The sequence below is a fragment of the Polyodon spathula genome, chromosome 23 (assembly GCF_017654505.1).
Source record: "Polyodon spathula isolate WHYD16114869_AA chromosome 23, ASM1765450v1, whole genome shotgun sequence".
NCBI lineage: Eukaryota > Metazoa > Chordata > Actinopteri > Acipenseriformes > Polyodontidae > Polyodon > Polyodon spathula.
In genome coordinates, this window is record NC_054556.1 from 14,927,465 (window position 1) to 14,946,860 (window position 19,396).

Genomic DNA, 19,396 nt, shown 5'->3' on the forward strand with positions numbered 1-19,396 from the left:
GATTTCTACTGAGTGTAATGGCGCCATTTTAGAAGAGTCCAGAAAAGCTCAATCTGCAAAAACATTTGCAAAATGTGATCATTTTCTAGGTCAGTAGTTCATTAAATGTTTACGATTCTTACAAAGTCGTTTTCTTTCATGTTTAAAAAAAAAAAAAAAAAAAAAAAAAAAAAAGATTTACTGTAACTAACTTGAATAGGCTTTAATTGTCATCCTTTATTTACTTATTTTACCACAACGAAACCAAACAGGTTTTTAAAGTTGCCCCTAAAATTAATCCATTAATTAAGTGTTAAAACTTTGCTAAATTGATACTGCTGCTTAATTATCATGAGGCAGCATGAATATACAATAATCTTTTACGAAACTCCAACAGTAAAATGTATCTTAAATATTTTTATTTTTATTATGTATTTTATATTGGAACTCAGATATAGAAAAACACATAAAAACAACTAGAGAGATATTTGTTGACTTCAGCACACAGCTTAGCTAATACCTGGCTTCAGACTCGAATCTACAGCTGTGGACAAAGTTTTGCATCACCCTATAGAATGAATCAATTTCGCTTCATATAGTTGAATGAAACTTGCTGAATGTTACGTTAACATATTGAATTATATACCACTTTGTACTTTTCCCATAACATTTAACGAAAAACTGAATTTTAAAAAAAAAACTACTAATGGCTTCCGACAGACTTTTGCGATACCATTTTGTAGTTTATTTGATTACATGATAAATAAAATATCTAAATTATGTTAATATATTTATTTTTTGTTTTATTTTTTTTTAATTAAAGGTCACAATCATAAAACTCCAGACTCTAAACAGTATTTTCTGAATCAATACATTGTTAAACTGTGTTATTTCTTTCTGTGGTCAATAGTTAGCTTTATATATGAATCCTACACTTTGGCCTTGACTTAAGTTTAGAGGCCTCATCTACAAATGTATTGAACTGAAGGCCATTTTGCCAATTTGGAGCTCTGTGTGTATATATACTGTATATAACTCACTATTTTAATAATTAGCCAACACTTTTGGCTTGTGCCTTATTCAGATAGCAAGAAACAGTATGTGCCCTGCACTCTCATTTCAGAAACTGTAAGTTTCTACAAAAAAAGATTAATCAACATGCTGCAAATCACTTCACCTCTCAAAACCACAGCCTTGCTGACATGAAGATTCTCCCAATACAAAAAGTGTACAATCCTTACATGTTAGATAAAGATGGATTCACAGACTTGAGGCTTTATTTCCTCCATGGACTGAACCTGGAAGACAATGCCTCCTGAAATGGATTTACAATTCTAAAAGAACTATCAATCTTACAATGTTCTTAGAACATTCATCAGTACGTCTACCTTACATTCTACCTAGTTATTTCTACCATGCTATCTGAAGAAGGCGTATGCTGAAATGCAGTAGCTAATTATGCGAATTATTGAGTACCTCTGTTATAACTATGAAGCTAATGGGAGTGCAAAGCAGGTATGGTTTATGGATTTGTTAGCTACAATCCCTTTAAATGCGGAGTCACTTACTGGTGAGGTTTCAGTGTACCCATCCTCCCCAGTGTTGTGTGCTGGGAAGTCTCCTTGCCAGATATTGGCATAATGCTGGTCTTTAGGGAGCAGTTTGTTGCCCCATGGGAACAGTCTGTGAAAGAAAGAATGAAAAGTCTCTAATCAAGACCCATCGCCAAGCTCTCGGATTGCCATTCACCCAGTGAGTAAGTCCTCATCAAATCCAGGTCTAATTTCAGGTCTTTCTGAAGGAGTCAAGTGAGTGTAGCTAATTCCATCAATGCTTTACTCTTCCATTAGCTACACATGTCTCAATTGTGCAGTTTTTAGAGAAACTGCTAATAAGCACCCTACAGGTAGAATATAATAACGTTCTTGCAGTTGAAAATGGTTTTTTTTTTGCCCCTGGACAATATTAAATATGAATTTGGCATTCACAGTAATTCATGGCTGTCTTCCAACAGTGTTACCAGCGAGACATTTTCTGCATTCGACTGCTTCACAAAGCTATTTTTACATTTCCTGCAGTGCCTATGCAAATTTAAAAGAACAGCAAAGACGAAACTTGTATGTGAGAGTGAAAGACCATAAGGGAGGCCCTGGTCCTTTCAACTGAACCGATAACAATTCAGTATAGCAGTATAAATGACAGCGCCCCAAGAGAGGAAAAGAATCTTCCAATCAGGTTTTAAACACTCCATGTGGAAGCTAATTGCCATTGATAGGCACTCAATTAGAAACAGGAGGGAGGACAGCTTGTTTTGAATTCAACAAGTTATGAATGGATTTATTGGATACCTGCTGATAAATATTTCTTAAAGACAATACAAGTACTCTGCACGCCCCCAGTTAATATCTCATTTTATTTAAAAGCTGACTTCTGGTTTTAATAAAGCCCTATTGAGAAGGGGCTAACAAGTCTCCTACACCTTCATGGATTGCATGGTATATAATTAACACAGGAGGAACATAGCAAATGAGTTCAGAAAGTGTTATTAGACAACATACTAATAGCACTAATTCAAGAACACTGACCAATCTTTGTGGTTCAGATCATTTGCTGAAGAAGGGAATCAGCAGTGATATTAAGACAGAAATGGTAATAAATGTCAAAGCGGGGTCCCTTTAAAAAAAAAAAAAAAAAAAAAAAACTGCCTCTTTTGATGTAGTTGGAAAGTTGTAATCTTGTGAGATGCCACGGTGAATCTGGTATAAAATGTAATGTCTGATTAGCAGTCTTCTTTAAAAAAACACTGATGAATTAGAGAGCAAGGTTAGAGATTTATTTATATATATATATATATATATATATATATATATATATATATATATATATATATATATATATATATTACATAAAAGTATGTAAACGCAACTTAAATGGTGTATTGTGCAGCACACAAATACTAGTAACTGGAGTGAATATTAAAGGAGAACCTTCCAATGTTCCTGTCTGACAAATAAGTCAGAGGAGTGCTTAGTGTCAAACTAAAATGCCTCACTTCAGTTACAAAGTCAATTGGTCTGCATGTCTAATATCAAAATATCGAGCACACTGCAGTAAACTATTTTGTTAAGATGAAATTTCAGTGAAGAACTATAGTATCTTTTGCCTCCATCTGGGGACAATGCATGTAATTGGAGCTAACAAAATAATTCCATAAATCTTATCCATTTTGCACTTCCATTAGCTACATAGATCTGAAATGTGCAATTTTAATAGAAATACATGTTATAGCAAACATGCATTTTAATTTTAAACAGGCATCTGGCACTACACTTGAGTAAAGAACAATCTCAGTTTGTTGGTAAATGATGTTAAGGAGATTGGTTGTGGCATTTTGATCCATTAGACTTTAAAGCAGTGCAAAGCAAGGTTTTAAAATCAAGTATCTTATCAGTACGAGCAACATTATCATTGTTCCTCCTTTTCCTTTGTGGAAGATCTTCTGGTTCTTTGTTTGTACTCTATGCTTCAATTTGCAGATATTTCAAGACCGCACTTTAAAAGCTGCTGCTGCCTCCCTGCACCAGATTTGCTGCACAGTTGCTCCAAATACTAATACGTGGAAAGAAAATGGATTTTAAAACGGCCAAAATTTCTTTAAAACCACATCTGAAGTAGCTTCAAATGAACCCCTTTGCAGCCTCCATTAGCTATGTTCGATTGCCCCTGTGATCTTAGGGTAACTGCCATCGGCCATGTCTCAAATAAGTTTTATTTATTTATTTATTTTTTAATTTAGTGGTCGGCAATTAATAATCTTTTCCCAAATCTGCCGTTACCTGGCTTTGAACTTACTGGCAATCACGTGTCAATATAACCTTTCAACTCTGTAGTGTTGAAAGGTCACATGAATGGAATGACAAGACCGTTCAGTCCCAGCACTTAGAACTCCACAGACAAGCTCTAAGCAACTCTTGTAAAAAGACTTAACATTGGAGCGATGGGACCCAGAACCACGCAGAATCATAACACCATAAAATAGGGAAAAGTAACAATGAAATGTAAACAACATTTGCAGCTGCTTCCTCTTTAGCACGACCTGGAAGCTGTGCTGCTGTCTGAGCTCCAGTTCCCTACCTGTTCTCCAGTCCTCCCCGACAGGCGTATTCCCACTCAGCCTCTGTGGGCAGACGTTTTTTCGCCCAGGTGCAGTACGCCACCGCATCGTTCCAGGACACATGCAAAACAGGGTGCTCAAGCCTGAAACAGAAAAGCAGAACACAGACTGGGAAGCAGTGTGACAGTTAGGGTTAGTCGCAGACCCTGCCTTGTTTTTAAATCTATTTCCAGTGCTTCAGACTACACCAGATCAGTCTACCATGAAACATGTCTGTATTAGGACTGCATTGAAGACAGAAAGCTGGTGACAGATCTCTGTGGCTTCTCAAGTGCAATAAACTCACTACAACAAAATACATTATTGAACTAGAGAAGGTCCAGAGATAGTCAACCAGGCTAATCCCAGCACTTAAACAGAGGCTATGATGACAGGTTTAAAAAAAAAAAAAATCTCGTAAGTCAGTGTCACAGGCCTTACATAAAAAGACTGCGTGAGAGAGCACTATTAAAACGGTTAGTGGTTACAGCCAACACAAAATCAATACTCAAATCATACATAGAGTGCACTTCCATTTGCTACCAAAGTCTCAAATGTGCAAATGTTAACTGTATGTACTTGAATCTCTCAGTTACCGTGCCTCTCTCTCAGAAGCCTGTTACTGCTTCATTTTCCAAATCATTTTGCCTCAGCAGTGTCTTCTGGGTCAAAGCATGTTCCTGGCTAAAAGCATGTCAGTCAATATGGAAAGAAGCCGACTGGTGAATGGCAGGAAAGATGACATTGAAGAGGTGGGTGGACAATTCACCTCTCCAGGGGAGATGACCAAGAAAGAGCAACACTTGCAAAGACTTTCTTAACCAAACGCAGTCCTAGAGCTACGGTTTGTAAATGTAAAATCCATGTTTATTATATCATGTTTTTTCCTCCAAACTAACATTTGGGCCCAGAATAGTGAGTGTAAGTACACAACAGGCAGGCTTTGTGAAATTATGTTCATAAGATGCAAACACTCGAGAATAGAAACATTTACAAAATGAGAAAGGCAATTAACCGGTGGGTGTGGGTTAGGGTGAGGGTTACACGCATCTCTAAAACAGATACAACACAAGAAGTTGTGTTGTTGCCTACCTATCTGCAAAACTCGAATCAGGACCTTCAGGTTGTCTCCAGTTGGCTTCTTTCACGGGCATCCACCAGGGAGCAGCGGCAACCTTCAATACAATAAACAATGCAGAGCGTTTAACACCTCCGACAGCAGAAATTAACACAGTACTAGAATCAGTTGTGAAAATGTCAGATGGGAAAAAAATGTTAATCCAGTTGTTCCCTCCTGCAACAATGCTTTGATAGAAACAAACATATTGTTGAAATAGAAAGTAAGAGCCAGCAACGCTTTGGATCAGGTTTCCTTTGCTGTCAATACTATATACTGCTGTGCAGCAGATAGCGCTGGGGCTTACATATATAAAGACATCTTGGCTAATTAATCTTACTCGCACTAAAGAAACCTGTGTTTGAGTAACTGTGATAAGAATTACTCAGCTACTTAGGGCCATATTTCCAAAGCGTTTACTCCAGTCTGTAATTAACTCGCATTTTTTGAAAGTGGTAAAACACCTGTACATTTTACCAATTTAGAAAATGACGAAATTATATTATTCTCTTCATTTTTTTAAAAATGTTGTTAAAACATGATTCTTTTCACCTTTTAAAAAAAAAAAATAGGAGTTATCCATTCGGACCAAACTGGTTTCAACCCTCATCGCTTCAGCACAGATAATCTTAGGCATGTAATCAATCTGCAGTGGGTGGTGCATGACTCACCTTCTCCAGTAATTGCTTTGTCACGATGTGGAGAGAGCATTCGATTGTGTTGAATGGAGATAGTTATAGGTTGCCTTACCTCGTTTTGGTGAAGGCTTCATTAAATAGATCACTACATTATATAGCACTCCTAACTCTGCCCTCACTTATCTGAACCCTTTGAGCTGCACAGAGGAATGAGGCAGGGGTGTCCCTTTTCTCCATTATTGTTTAACTTGGCATTAGAACCTCTTGCCCAAAAACTTAGAGAGGACCCAGAAATACATGGCACTCAGATCGGAGATAAGCAGCAGGAATTGATGCTATATGGTGATGACATGCTTTTATTTCACAACCTGAGGTACCTATGCCTAAATTGCTGGTGACTATTGACTTGTTTTCTGCCTTTTCCGGCTATAGGATAAACTGGGGCAAGTCTGAGGCCATCCCGCTGTCTGGTTACGGTCCCTCCTCATTGTTCACTAAATTTAATTTTAAGTGCTCCTCATGGCATTCGATAGTTGGGTATTTTAACTACTTCTAACTAAGAAGAAGCTGTTTCTGAAAATTTTAGACCTCTAATAACTAAAATAAAAAATGACTTTTCAAGATAGTAAGATAAATTCTATCAAAATGATGATAGCACCTGTTTTAGATCAGATTAGTGCGATAGGGAGGTAGATGCGGGAGGTGGGGTTCCCCCTTGGTCATGAACTTCTCAGGTCTTCAGACCCAATTTACAGGACCACCCTACAATTACTGCCACTTGGGAGGCCTGGTCCAAATTACCTGGAGCAGGTCACTGGGAATGTTGCAAATCACCACAGGCTCCAATATGGCACTGTGACGAAGTGCCTGCCCCTGTGTATATTATCTGTTATGTGTTTTCGTGTTTGTGAAACCTGTTTTATTTTTCAATAAACCGGCGCCAGCAAGCGCCACCATCATTTCAACTCATCTGTCCTGTTTTGTGTATTTCATTCCTTTTCCTGGTTCTGACTCCGCCCACTTCGGCCGTCCCTGTGACAGGCACATTAGGGTATTTGGACAGGTGGTAAAATAATTTTCTGAGAACAGTAGAATAGGGCGGGCATTAAACATGTCAGAGATCTTTTTGACTATCACACAAAATGTTTTGTTTTTTTTGTAAGTTTTGTACAGGCATCTGAGAAATATGGTCTACCACAATCGCAATTTTCGAAACACCTTCAAATACAGAGTGCTCTTTCAAAGTGGTTGGGGCAACCCCTCACATGCCCAGCACGGAATCCAGTGGAACAGCATTTGAATAGAGAGCTGGCTAGAAAAGAACTGGCCTCTGAAGTGTCCTATTTTATTAGATCAAATCGCTGACTCCTAATCAAAGTGAAACATCAATGGGAATCACAACTGAAAACAGAAATCTCCCAGAAAGAATGGGTCTCCTGGTTAAAAAATTTGAATACAGCCTACCGAGAAATAGGGAATAGGTTCATACAAGCAAAGACACTACACAGATGGCATTAGACCCTGAAAAAGATACATAGGCTTAATATTTCTTCAAATGATAAATGCCTGGAGATGTAATGGGGATGTAGGGTCAATATGACACATCATATGGTCGTGTATTAACTAACTGGTGGCATCTTATTTCGCAGATCATGTTTGAAGTTCTAGAAAAGCAGTTTCCTCTTTCAAAGTTTACGTTGGGGTCAACAGCTGACTTGTCTGAGCTAACACATTTTCCAATAAGGTGGATCATTTTGGCAATTCCCACAGCTAAACGTACACTTCAGAGATGTTGAAAGACTGATTCAGCACCTACACTTCAGCATTGGGCTCTAGACATATGCCAGCTTTCCAGTTTTGAAAAAATAATGTACTCTTTGTTGAATAAAATACCCACACTTGAATATGTTTGGGGCCCTTTCTTACATTGGGCATCCAAAACACATTAAGTGTTCATAAATGACTCGTCTTCGATACACGGTTGATCTTTGTCATGGACCGGCTCTCTTGTTGCAGAGTTTTCTGCCCTCCTATAACTGCTTATTGTACTTCCTCTTATGCTGTGAGTTATTATTATTTTTTTTTTTTTTTACTGTTAATTATTATGTATTTATTAGTTTCTTTAATTGTTTGTGTCCTTGTATTGTGTGTTTTATTTATTTCCCTATGTTGATCTGGATTTTGTGTGTGATTATTGTTATAAAAAAAATCTGGAAAAATCAATAAAAAATTTGCATAAAAAAAAAATAGAAGTGAATTAAAACACTTTTAAAATATGGCCCCTACTCTTTGATGAAAGGTGAGAAATTCAATTTGGTTACCACTCCTTCAACTGGCTTGGTGGATTGAATTCAGACACAGCAGCATCCTTACAAAAAGAATGAAGGAGATCCCCTAACAGCATTCCAGAAGACCAGCAGCCCTGTGTTTCCTGGTAGCTGTCTGTAGGGGAGGGCATGTGGAGCAGTGGTCTCCTCTCACACTTCTGCTGGCTTGGAGAGGGGAGCTCTACCTGGAATGCTGCGCCTCCTGTTCAGAATTCCTGTCCCCACAGTTTGTTTATGCTGGAGCTTTTAAATGAAATCTCATTTTACAAGCTCTTTGTAGCCCCCAGCGCAAAACCTACCTGGATTGGTTTCGGTTTGCTGCAAATACTGGAGTATCAAATATGCAGACCCCGAAATTCTACAGCTGGCATTCCAGGAACATGTAACAAAATAAGATGTCCACATGTCAAAACCACCACTCAGTTCTCGAGGCCAAGGACCAAAGGCCAGGGCTGAGGTGTGCTTTGTCAGGGGCACAAATAAAACAGTCCAACATCAATCACACTTGGGGATTTTGTAGCTCTAAAAGTAGCTCTACAAGTGCAGAAATCCTAGAAGTTTTACTGATCTTTCTCTACTATCACCCACTAACCACAAGTAGGTGACTAGCTATTTCTATTTCACTGTGACTTCAGTTACAGCCTAGATAACTTGTGGCTTTGCTGAAAGAAAAGCAGCATATCAAAACTCAAATTGTCTGCTATTAACAGGCCATAAAAAATTAAGTCCAGTGTGACAACAAACATCAATTTTTTAAGGACAGCTACCATTAGAGGGCAAAACTAGAGGCTGATTTGTCAGGAGGAAGCATAAGCTGGACACACTGCAATGTTTAGAAGAAAAAATGTTTATTTACATGTGAATTAAATATCCAAACTATTGGGAAAATGTTGAAAAAAAAAACGCTGTGATATGGACAACACATGGTACGGCAAAGCTAAGTCATGTGTTTGATGTAAATATTGTGACAGGATTCTGTAACACTAAGAGCTGTGTAAGCTGCCACCCAACCAAAACCTTTTATTCATGTCATGGTTCAATAAACCTTTTTCTAAAAGCCAACACAAAAAGTATCCATAAAGCTTAAGTATAACTCTGTCACTTTGCACTTTCTGTACTCTCATGTTTTTTTTTTTCCTTAGTTTTTCTTTTGCATGTAAGAAATGTATCAATTTCAAACACCAAAACAAATTCTTTCAAAAATACTTCTAAAAATAGGATGAAATATTGTGCTTCACTAATTAATATTCAATTATACAACAAGTTGAAAACAGCAAAGTTAATGAGAGTGCTTTCCAGACAGAATCACCAGACCCTGCTTCACCTACCCACACCAGAGTGGAAATCCACTCAATAGAAATCACATATGTGGACGTGATAGATTCTGTGTGTTGTTTTTTATCATATGTGGTTCACTTTGAGCTGCTAAACAAAAATCAAATATTTATGCACAGTGGTTTAGAGGCAATATAGAACACCATTAAAAAAAAAAGATAATTAAACAAAAATAATTTCACTTTTATTTGTCCCTATGACCCTTAGAGGTACCCACGGTTGAAGACCACTGCACTAGTGGAAAAGAACAGTTAGGTGTAAATGCATTTTTCCAATATTTTCAAATGATAGGACTGGGACCAGTGCAAATGCAACCTTATTTATTCTTTTCAGCAAGAAGTAGGTCATGCAGCCAGGGAGCCCCTAGCTCACATCTGTCTTCTGGGTTTCAAAGCTGATGTAATCTGCACTGCTCCCACCCCTAGAATGCATCCCACGGTAATGCTAAACAATGCATAGCTGCGTGTAGAAGAGGTGATGCATGCGTGCAGTCCAGCAGATGTTCAGTTACATGTGTAAGAGACAGCAACCTCCTGATCTAATGCTGCGGTTACATTGAAAGAAAACAAGCATGTCAACCACACACATCCCCCGCCACGTCCGTAAATTCCAAAATCACCATGATGAAAGCGTTGCTGTCCATAACATACAACAGTGAGTACGTAACCCAAATGAAGTGTTTAGTCAATCTGATAAGCTGTTCTCCAAATACATGTAAAAATGTAACTGCTGTACGCAGAGACAGACACCCCCATATATCCCCACAATCTGATACCCTGTCTCAATAACTGATAGGCTAAATAACATTAAGTAACCAAGCCTCCCTAACTAAAGGGTTGGGACTTCTAAACTGTTCTCCCAACAAAACCACTCTTTATTTTCACCAGGCTGGCCAAAGCCTTCACTGGTTTTACTCACAGCACTTCCTCTGTTACCAGCTCCCTGGTGGTCCTCTCTAATGCAGCCTCAAGCTCCTTTTTTTTTTCTTTTTTTTTTTTTTTTTATTCTGTGTGGCTGTTCCCAATCAACACCAATTACCTCGTTTGAGACCAGCCATACTCTCAGGTGTATTTTGGCAGGCCCATCCCTGCCAACCACAACCTAAACCCCACTTTATTTACAGGCAGGGATCTGCTCTGTCACAGTTAATACCAAGTTTCATGACAACTGGAACATGCCCCCGCTTTTCACACCCCGAGGGGATAGTAAGATGGTTGCAACAAAAGAGCAGATGAACCCTATTATTATTTGTTTATTAAAAGGAACAAAAACAGGGTTAACTGTCGTATTGCAGGTAGATAGATATGTTTTGTTATGGTTCTGCACAGATACTGGTTTTGTTAAGACTACTTTTTTATGGCTGGTTTCACAAATCCCGATTAGCAGTAATCTTGGAGTATCTAATGTAACCTTAAGTAAGGTAGTCCAAAATGAGTATGAATCAGGGCCTGTGAAACTTAAGTATATTACATAAATTGTGTGGCTGCAGTTTTTGTGAAAAAAATACCAAACATCCCTGGAGGCATGATGGATGAGGAATGGCCTCTCTCGTAAACACAGAGTTTTGAAGTATGTATCGCTAACAGTTTCCCAGATATAGCTGGAGGTTACAAAAAATGTGGTAGCAAAATGTTTATTTTTGGACAATGACCGTTATCTGTGAAACTCTCACTACACACCAGGGGAAACCATGTCAGGCTTTGCTGTGGTCTTAATTAGTCACAGCTGTGCTTATTAAGACATAATTACAAAGCCACAGGTGTAACAAATTAAGCTGAGGCAGGTCTTCATTGTTATACACTTAAAGAGGAACTTGATATGGGTAATAGCACAGTTTTATTAACTAATATGGGGATGTAGTGAGGCCCAGTGGTTAAAGTCCAGGGCTTGTAACCAGGTCACGGGTTCAAATCCCACCCTGCTGCCACTGACTGACTCACTGTGTGACTCTGTGCAAGTCACTTAACCTCCTTGTGCTCCATCCTGCGGATGTGATGTCAAATCAATGTCCTATTGTAAGTTACTCTACATATAATGCACAGTTCACAGCCTACCTCTGTAAAGCGCTTTGTGATGGTGGTCCACTATGAAAGGTGCTACATAAAAATAAAGATATTATTATATTATAATACAGGCTAGCATGCCTTTGCATATCAAGCATCTCATCTTTGGTTTTTCTTATGGCTGTTTCAGTGTTTTTGTTCTGTTTGAATGATTGTATAATGTGATTTCTGGGCACCTTCTCCTCTCCTTCTATGTGATATTTCTTACCTGTATGTACTAAAGGCAGGGGAACAGGCTAATGGTTACACTTAAAAGTGAGCACATTTACTCACAAAGCTATAGTTTTCAAAAATAACCTCCACGGTAAATAAAACTGTTAGTTACAGTAGTAAATAGCAACCGCAAAATGAGTTTGATGTCGCTAATTTTGTTCCAAAAACAGTAAAATATTTTTACAAAAAAGAATGGTACAAATAATAATAATAACTCATAACCTGACTATGTTCTGTTTACCTTAATACAGTCACTGCAACAGGAAGATGTAGTATAAAACAGTTAAAGCAGTGAGCCGAAGTGCACAGTACTGGGTATGGTGCAAAACTGATGAAGCATAACATGCTCTGGCTGTCTTACCCAATCAGTGCTGAGGTTACTGAACCTCCCCAGAGGTTCTGTGTCTTGAGAAAGGCTATGGGCTTTTACACTGCGGACAGAAATAGCTGTGACTATGTACACTGGTACCACAACAATAGTACACTGCAAACAGTTGGAAACTTCTGACATTTTGGGTCACATACTTACTTAAAATTTAATGAGCACTGGCCTGGATGTTGAACAACAATCGTTATACATTTTAAATAGTAGTGCCGAAAATCTCCATAGTAACCGCCTTGTATTGAAATTATACCATCTGTAAATAATGACTGATTCATTCTTTTCTTTTGCAAATGGTAACCTGACATGTATTCTGCAGTACATAAACTGCAAATCATTTTCAGTCGCAAGGGCAGGGTAGGCACCTGGTTTGTAGGTGTGTATGTACCCAATACTGCAATCTTATTATTTCAATCATCTTAAAACAAAAGTGGAGACTCTCTGGAGAGAGATCTAATTATGCTTTAACACTGGTATCCAGAGGGAATTACTGTAGACTTACTTATTACTTATTACTAGCACAGCCACTACTATCATATGCCCTCCTTTTCTTCTGTGAAAGACAATTTGGGTATTCAAATACTAAATGCGGTAGTTTACATACATTGGTGTGAGTGGTGCAGGGGGACAGGTTAATGATGTAGCAGAGTACTGGAGTTTAAACATGATTCAGAGAGGTCTATTGAGGATAGAGGGGTGCTTTAAAACTCTGATGAAGACTCAAAATCAACCCTGGTGGCAAGCCCCTTCCCTTTACTCGCAGTTTATTGAGACAGCATATTAACAACAGCAGTTTAATTCTCCATGAATAGGATTCAGAGTAACCAAGTGCTCTTTAACAGCTACCAAAACATTAACATTTCAGTAGCCGGGCTGGAAACTAAAGACCTGCACACGGAAGGCTTTGTTTTAATTTATATTCATGCTAACAGGCATTTAGGTATTTCTTACTAGTTGATCTTATTAATAAGCGTCTTTATGACTGCAGACTTGCCTATGACAAGAATAGGGAGATGGTATCTGTATGTGTGCAATGGTGTAGCTCTCCCTGAACTGCCAGTGCTCCTTTGTTGTTTATATATTGAAAGTTATTTAAAGTTAGTCTGTTTACAGAGCACTGCTTTGGTAAGCCTAGGGGTCCCTTTTACCTTTAGGGTGCCAGGTCTAGGATTGGTTTGCAGTCCCTTAAGGAATTAGACCAAATGGGTGGATCCAGAAATTCTCATATTTCACAACCGTATTCTGGCATCCGTATTTTCTTCTTTCTTCAGGATAATGAATGGTCACTCATTAAAAACACATCAAGAGATCAGCATGGACACATTCCACCCATGTTTAACAAATTGCTACTACGAGAAGAAATTCTTCAGTTAACCTCATTTAATAAATGTAGGACATGCTGTAGCAAGCGCATGGTATCTGTTTGCAAGCACATCCTGGGTCATTTCACATAGGGGGTGAAATTGTCCCCACCCCTAGTCATCAAACTGAGAAACAATAAAATAAATTACAATAACTTGTATAAATTGACTGCAGAATAGGTTCTTTTTTTAATGTACTGTAATAGAATGGTGTTTTTGCACTGGTTCAGAATGCATTTGATGAATTTCCGCATAACATAATAAATAAACAACACAAACAAGTAAACCGCACAGTTATCTTTCTTGATCTAAATTTTTCCAGTGCTATTTTTGTTTCTGTTAGTAGGTCACTGAATTCCCAAAGGAAGTGAATCAGAAACTGGAGCTGGAAGAGCTCATTTGGGTGTGTTTATTTATTTATCGGAAGATGTTTATCCAGGGTAGCTCACTGAGCACCAGCAACCATTATAAGAGAGACCCTGGCAACATGCTGGCTTGGCATGGCACAGAGACCCTAGCACTGCACTGGCTTGGTATGGCACAGAGACCCTGACACTGTGCTGGCTTGGTATGGCACAGAGACCCTGGCACTGCGCTGGCTTGGCATGGCACAGAGACCCTGGCACTGTGCTGGCTTGGTATGGCACAAGGGGTCTGGCCTGGACACTGAGTACTGCACTATGCTTGGCACCCACTCATATTTTCTGTAGAGCAGGTGCTTAAAGCAATTCCAGCTAAGAAAATAATTACACAAACCTAATTCGTCTATTAGCTAAAAAGATTTTGAAAGAAATGCATGTTATAGCACACATGCATGTTCCTTTAAAAAAAACATGGTATCTGGTACTACTTTAGGTTATGCCTTATTCACTGATTATCTGTTTGCACTCAGCAGTGTCTTCTTGTTCAAAGCATGTTACTGGCTGAATGCATGTCAGTCAGGGGAAGCAGCTGGTTCGTTAATGACAGGAAAGAAACCATGGAAAGAGTGGGGCTAATTTCACCCTCAAGTGCAACACAAACTGAAAGCGTGGCTTGCTAACAGATTTCTTTAACCAAGTGTAGTACAGTAAATCATGTTTAAAATAAAAATACATTGACAAATTTAAACACACAACTCACAAGGATTAAGGAAATATTTTGTTAACTACAATCACTTAAATGAAGTAAAGGGGCTTAGTGCTATCAAGCAGAGAGATCACACTGCTACTAAACCTCAAATTAACCAATATACTGTACACCTCACAGTACATCCGCCAGTCTGAAATCAGTCTTCTTCATATCCATCAGATATTAAAATCAAACTGATTTCAGACCTACTTGGGACTGCACAACTCAAGCTCTCCAACTTTAATGGAGGAAGTTACTTAATGAGTGCCCAATGCAAAGAATGCCAGTGGCGGGTTTTTACCCTGGACTGTAGAAATAAGCATCCAGGCAGAACAGAGAGCTGGAAATAACTTTATATTATCATGGCAATATAGGAAGTAGGTGATTTGATTATTAAATTTAAATTATACAAACAAATGATACCTTCAGGTTCTCTGACCTATCTCTGCAGATTGTATTTGTAGACAATAGCCTTAGTTTGATATTGGAGGAGGAGATTAAGATTTATAGATGGCATTCACAGTCTAGATGGCAACGTGGCAAATATATACTGTAGAGCTATATTTATTTATGTATTCTTGTGCATCCTTTTTATAATGTTTGCAATCATTCAGAATCAGTCTCTTCATTGTTTCTGTTTATTTTGTATTATATTTAATAAAATGAACATAATTTTATACAGGCCTCATTACACAAATTGTTCAGGCTTCCTGAGGCAACAAATATGGTGACCCTCGCTGTTTTTTTTTCCACTTTTGTACAAATATTAAGTGAAACTGCCAAGATTCATTCAAATTGGGGTAATTACCTCTACAGGAAAAGTTATACCATCTAAATTAGCATACTATTTTACTGGCTATTTAGTGTGTTCTTAATCATCACTTATTACTGTTTCTGCACTAATAATGATTTGCCGTTTTTAAGTCATCAGCATATCTCCCTCTGCAATACAAACTATTCCATGCAATGTGTGTCATTGAGGAAGAAACCAGTGAATATGATGTAAACATCAGTGGTCATGTTCTCACATTTTCACAGAAAAGATCAATGACATGAACACTGACATGATCAATGACATGAATCACTAACTTTAGCAGGTATTACAGCTATTTTATCTGTTTGTATTTTTGTCGGCACTTTTAAAGGTTTTGTAAAATAGCTATGCTAGGCAAGGGTAGTTCAATCAATTAAATACTACCTAGGTCAGACAATAAATCACTTTATAACAATGGTGATGCAAACTATACTATCACTGTGGGTTACTGGTTACTTTTATTGAGATCAGGGCAATTTTTTTTTTTCAGTTTGTAGTTCCAGGCCTGCTTTCACAACTGCACCAATTTTCCATACATACTTCGATCTTAATACTTTCATTTACAATTTTTAATTCAAAAATCAATAACAATTCTATGGTTGGGTCTCTCTGATATCAAAACTGTTCTTACAGGTCAGGTAAAGTTGTTCATAATGAAAAAAGAATGCATGATACTAGGTCTTTAACATTTTGTGAATAGGGACCATTGTTCCTAATGTATCTTATAAAAATTAAACAACACAAAACAAGCTGGTGAATAATATTAATAATAAAAAGATATATTATACTTACAGCCTGTGTGATTTTGTTCTTTACTTTTTCACTCAATAGACCTTCAAACACAAAAGAGTCTCCAAACTTTTCTGCCTGGTAAAAAAATAACAACTTTACACAAGAAGATTGGGACTATTTTCAATAGACTAGTCTCTGACTTTACAACACTTAGCCATGGCATATTGAAATATACAAATATACACTTTGACAAAAGAAATCATTACAAGTTCTGCAGACTAAGACTGACCAATAACATTTGTCAGGCCACAACAGTAGTCACTCCAAGTAAAATACATTTTTTGGGACCCTCCACAAAACTAGTTATATAAAAACATTGGTTAACCACCACTATAACTTTCTTACTACTGTGGTTGGACAAAGATACACACCCTCATTGTTTTGACTTGTGTAGGACCAACACAGGCAGGCTTGATTCAACAAGTCCATTATACATTTTTTGCAGTTTTTACAAGCTTAGGAACCAAGCTTTTTTAATATGCTTTACCATACCTCTCTGTGCTTTACGCATATCTATGCTTTACCATGCTTTCACTTCTTATATAACTATACCTGAGCATCATCTTCTGGGTGTAAAATATGACACAGCTATCCCACCACCAGTGGTCCTGTATTCATCTGTCCCCAGTACTTTCAGGTATCTTACCTCTGTTACATGACCAGTAGCATTTACAAAGAGCTCAAACTCCAAGTTGCTGACTTCATACATATCCATGTAGAGCTGCTGAATGTGCACTCTTCTGGCTGGCCCTTCCCCATCCTGAGGTATAGCCGGCTCATCTGTCCCCATCATGAACACTCCCCCAGGGATCAGCACCATCTGGAAGAGGGAGACAGAAAGGAAAGAAATGGGCACATGGTTATAGTACACAATACACCTCCCTCAGTTTGTGAATAAAGAAGGTGTTTAGAGATGCAACAATGAATCCAATCAGAGCCGCACGTAGCTAGCTTCCCAGTAACTTCACAGTCCCTGTCTAATATTTCATTAGGGAACAGGGCCTCTGTTCAAAAGACACCTAGACAACCCACAACAAATCACCTAATAATGACTTACAGAGGTTTTCCTCAAGGACTTCTCTGTATTTTGCTCCATTTATTTTCCCTTCTATCCTGACAAGTGCCCCAGTCCCTGCCGATGAGAAACATCCCCATAACATGATGCTGCCACCACCTTGCTTCACAGTAGGGATGGTGTTCTTTGGGTGATGTGCAGTGTTGGGTTTGCACCAAACATAACGCTATGCATTTAGGCCAGAAAGTTCCATTTTAGTTTTGTCAGACCACAAAACTTTTTGCCACATGGTTACAGAATCTCCTGAGTGTTTTTTTGCATACTTCAAATCGGGATTCAAGGTGGGCTTTCTTAAGTAATGGCTTCCTTCTTGCCACCCTACCATACAGGCCAGATTTGTGGAGTGCTTGGGATATTGTTGTCACATACACACTTTGACCAGTCTTGGCCATAAAAGCTTGTAGCTCTTGCAAAGTTGCCATTGGCCTCTTGGTAGCCTATCTGATCAGTCTCCTTCTTGCTCGGTCATCCAGTTTGGAGGGGCAGCCTGACCTAGACAGGGTCTTGGCGGTGCCATACACCTTCCACTTCTTAATAATCATCTTGACCTTGTTCCAAGGGCTATTCAGGCCTTGATGTTGTTTTATACCCATCCCCTGACCTGTGCCTTTCAACAACTGAACCTGCAGAAACTGCTGAATTTAACCTGAAATCATGTGAATCACTACAATTTAACACAGGTGGAGGCCACTTAACGGTGTGTGATTTTCAAGGCGATTGGTTACAACTGAGCTAATTTAGGATTGCTATTACAAGGGGGGTGGACACTTATCCAGCCAAGCTATTTCAGTTTTTATTTTTTAATTAATTTTCCTCAAATTTCTAGAATATTTTTTTTCACTTGGAAGTTGTGGGGTAGGATGTGCAGATAAATGAAAAAAAAAAAAAAACTATTTGAGTGCATTTTAATTCCAGGCTATAAGGCAACAAAAGGTGAAAATTTTGAAAGGGGGTGTAGACTTTCTATAGGCACTGTCTTCTGTCTGTCCCTCTCCTCTCTCTCTCTCTGTCTGTTGTCTCTCATTCTCATTCTCTCTCTCTCTCTCTCTCATATATATATATATATATATATATATATATATATATATATATATATATATATATATATATATAATATATATATTATAGATATCTCAAAGTACGTGTCGTTTTGAAAAAGGTTTTTTCAAAACGGAGGTATTCCGTGAAATATTAGGCAGAGAGAATCAATCTCTCTCTCTATCTATATATATATATATATATAGCTTCTCGTCTCATTCATGCATAGCAAAACGTTTTCCAAACCATAAGGCACTTTATGATGTCTCTGCAGAGTTAAACAATGGACAAGGTTGGTCGACCACTAATAATTATGTGCATCAGATTCCTCTTGCATTTTGTTTAAAAACATTTTATTATTTATTAAAACAAAACATGAAACTTCATCAGGTGTATTGATGAAAGCACACTATATGTCATGTGTTGTGTTTTTGGCCATACAGTAGCTGTAGACAATTGAACATGCCATTTTACAATACATTGGTGGATAATACAAATCCAGTGTAGTATTACTGGCTAACTGAGCATTTGAATCAAGCAAAAGAATCATACAAAGATTATTCTTGTACGTGATATATGACTTTTAGCACAGATATCCACCATGAGGGACAAGAGTTACACAGCACTCCTTATGCACCCACACACCTGCCCCTGTCTCAAGCAAGTGTGGATCATGTACCAAAAACCCCACAGCAGGAACAAGAAAAGTTACTTGTTTGTCAAAGACTGTAACAGCAGGACTGTTGGTGCCGGGTTTCAGCTGGACATGCTGGTAAAAGTGCTGACTAATGGTTTTAAGAAAGAAAAAAAAACACGGACAGATAAGAGTCCCATGAAGACAGCTTGCACCAGTGAGGAATTCTCTTCAGAGATGTTAATACGAGTACACAAAACCTGACTGCATCATGCAAGGTCACAGAAAGTTAATCTGGAATATTAGTATAATGTACAATAGAGGGCAATGCATTACTAAACAATCACACTTGCAGAATGTTTACA

At 38.1% G+C, this 19,396-nt stretch overlaps 1 protein-coding gene across 2 annotated transcripts in view; it reads right to left on the reverse strand.

Moving 5' to 3' along the window:
• Nucleotides 1-19,396, reverse strand: part of LOC121298163 (formylglycine-generating enzyme-like) — a 44,235-nt gene that overhangs the window by 24,435 nt on the left and 404 nt on the right. For both annotated transcript variants that reach the window (XM_041225076.1, XM_041225075.1), the window contains exons 2-6: nt 16,931-17,104; nt 16,285-16,359; nt 5,225-5,307; nt 4,114-4,236; nt 1,548-1,662 (exon numbers count right to left, since the gene is read on the reverse strand). In XM_041225076.1, the coding sequence (XP_041081010.1) occupies nt 1,548-1,662; nt 4,114-4,236; nt 5,225-5,307; nt 16,285-16,359; nt 16,931-17,104 (570 nt within the window). The remainder of the gene's footprint in view (nt 1-1,547; nt 1,663-4,113; nt 4,237-5,224; nt 5,308-16,284; nt 16,360-16,930; nt 17,105-19,396) is intronic.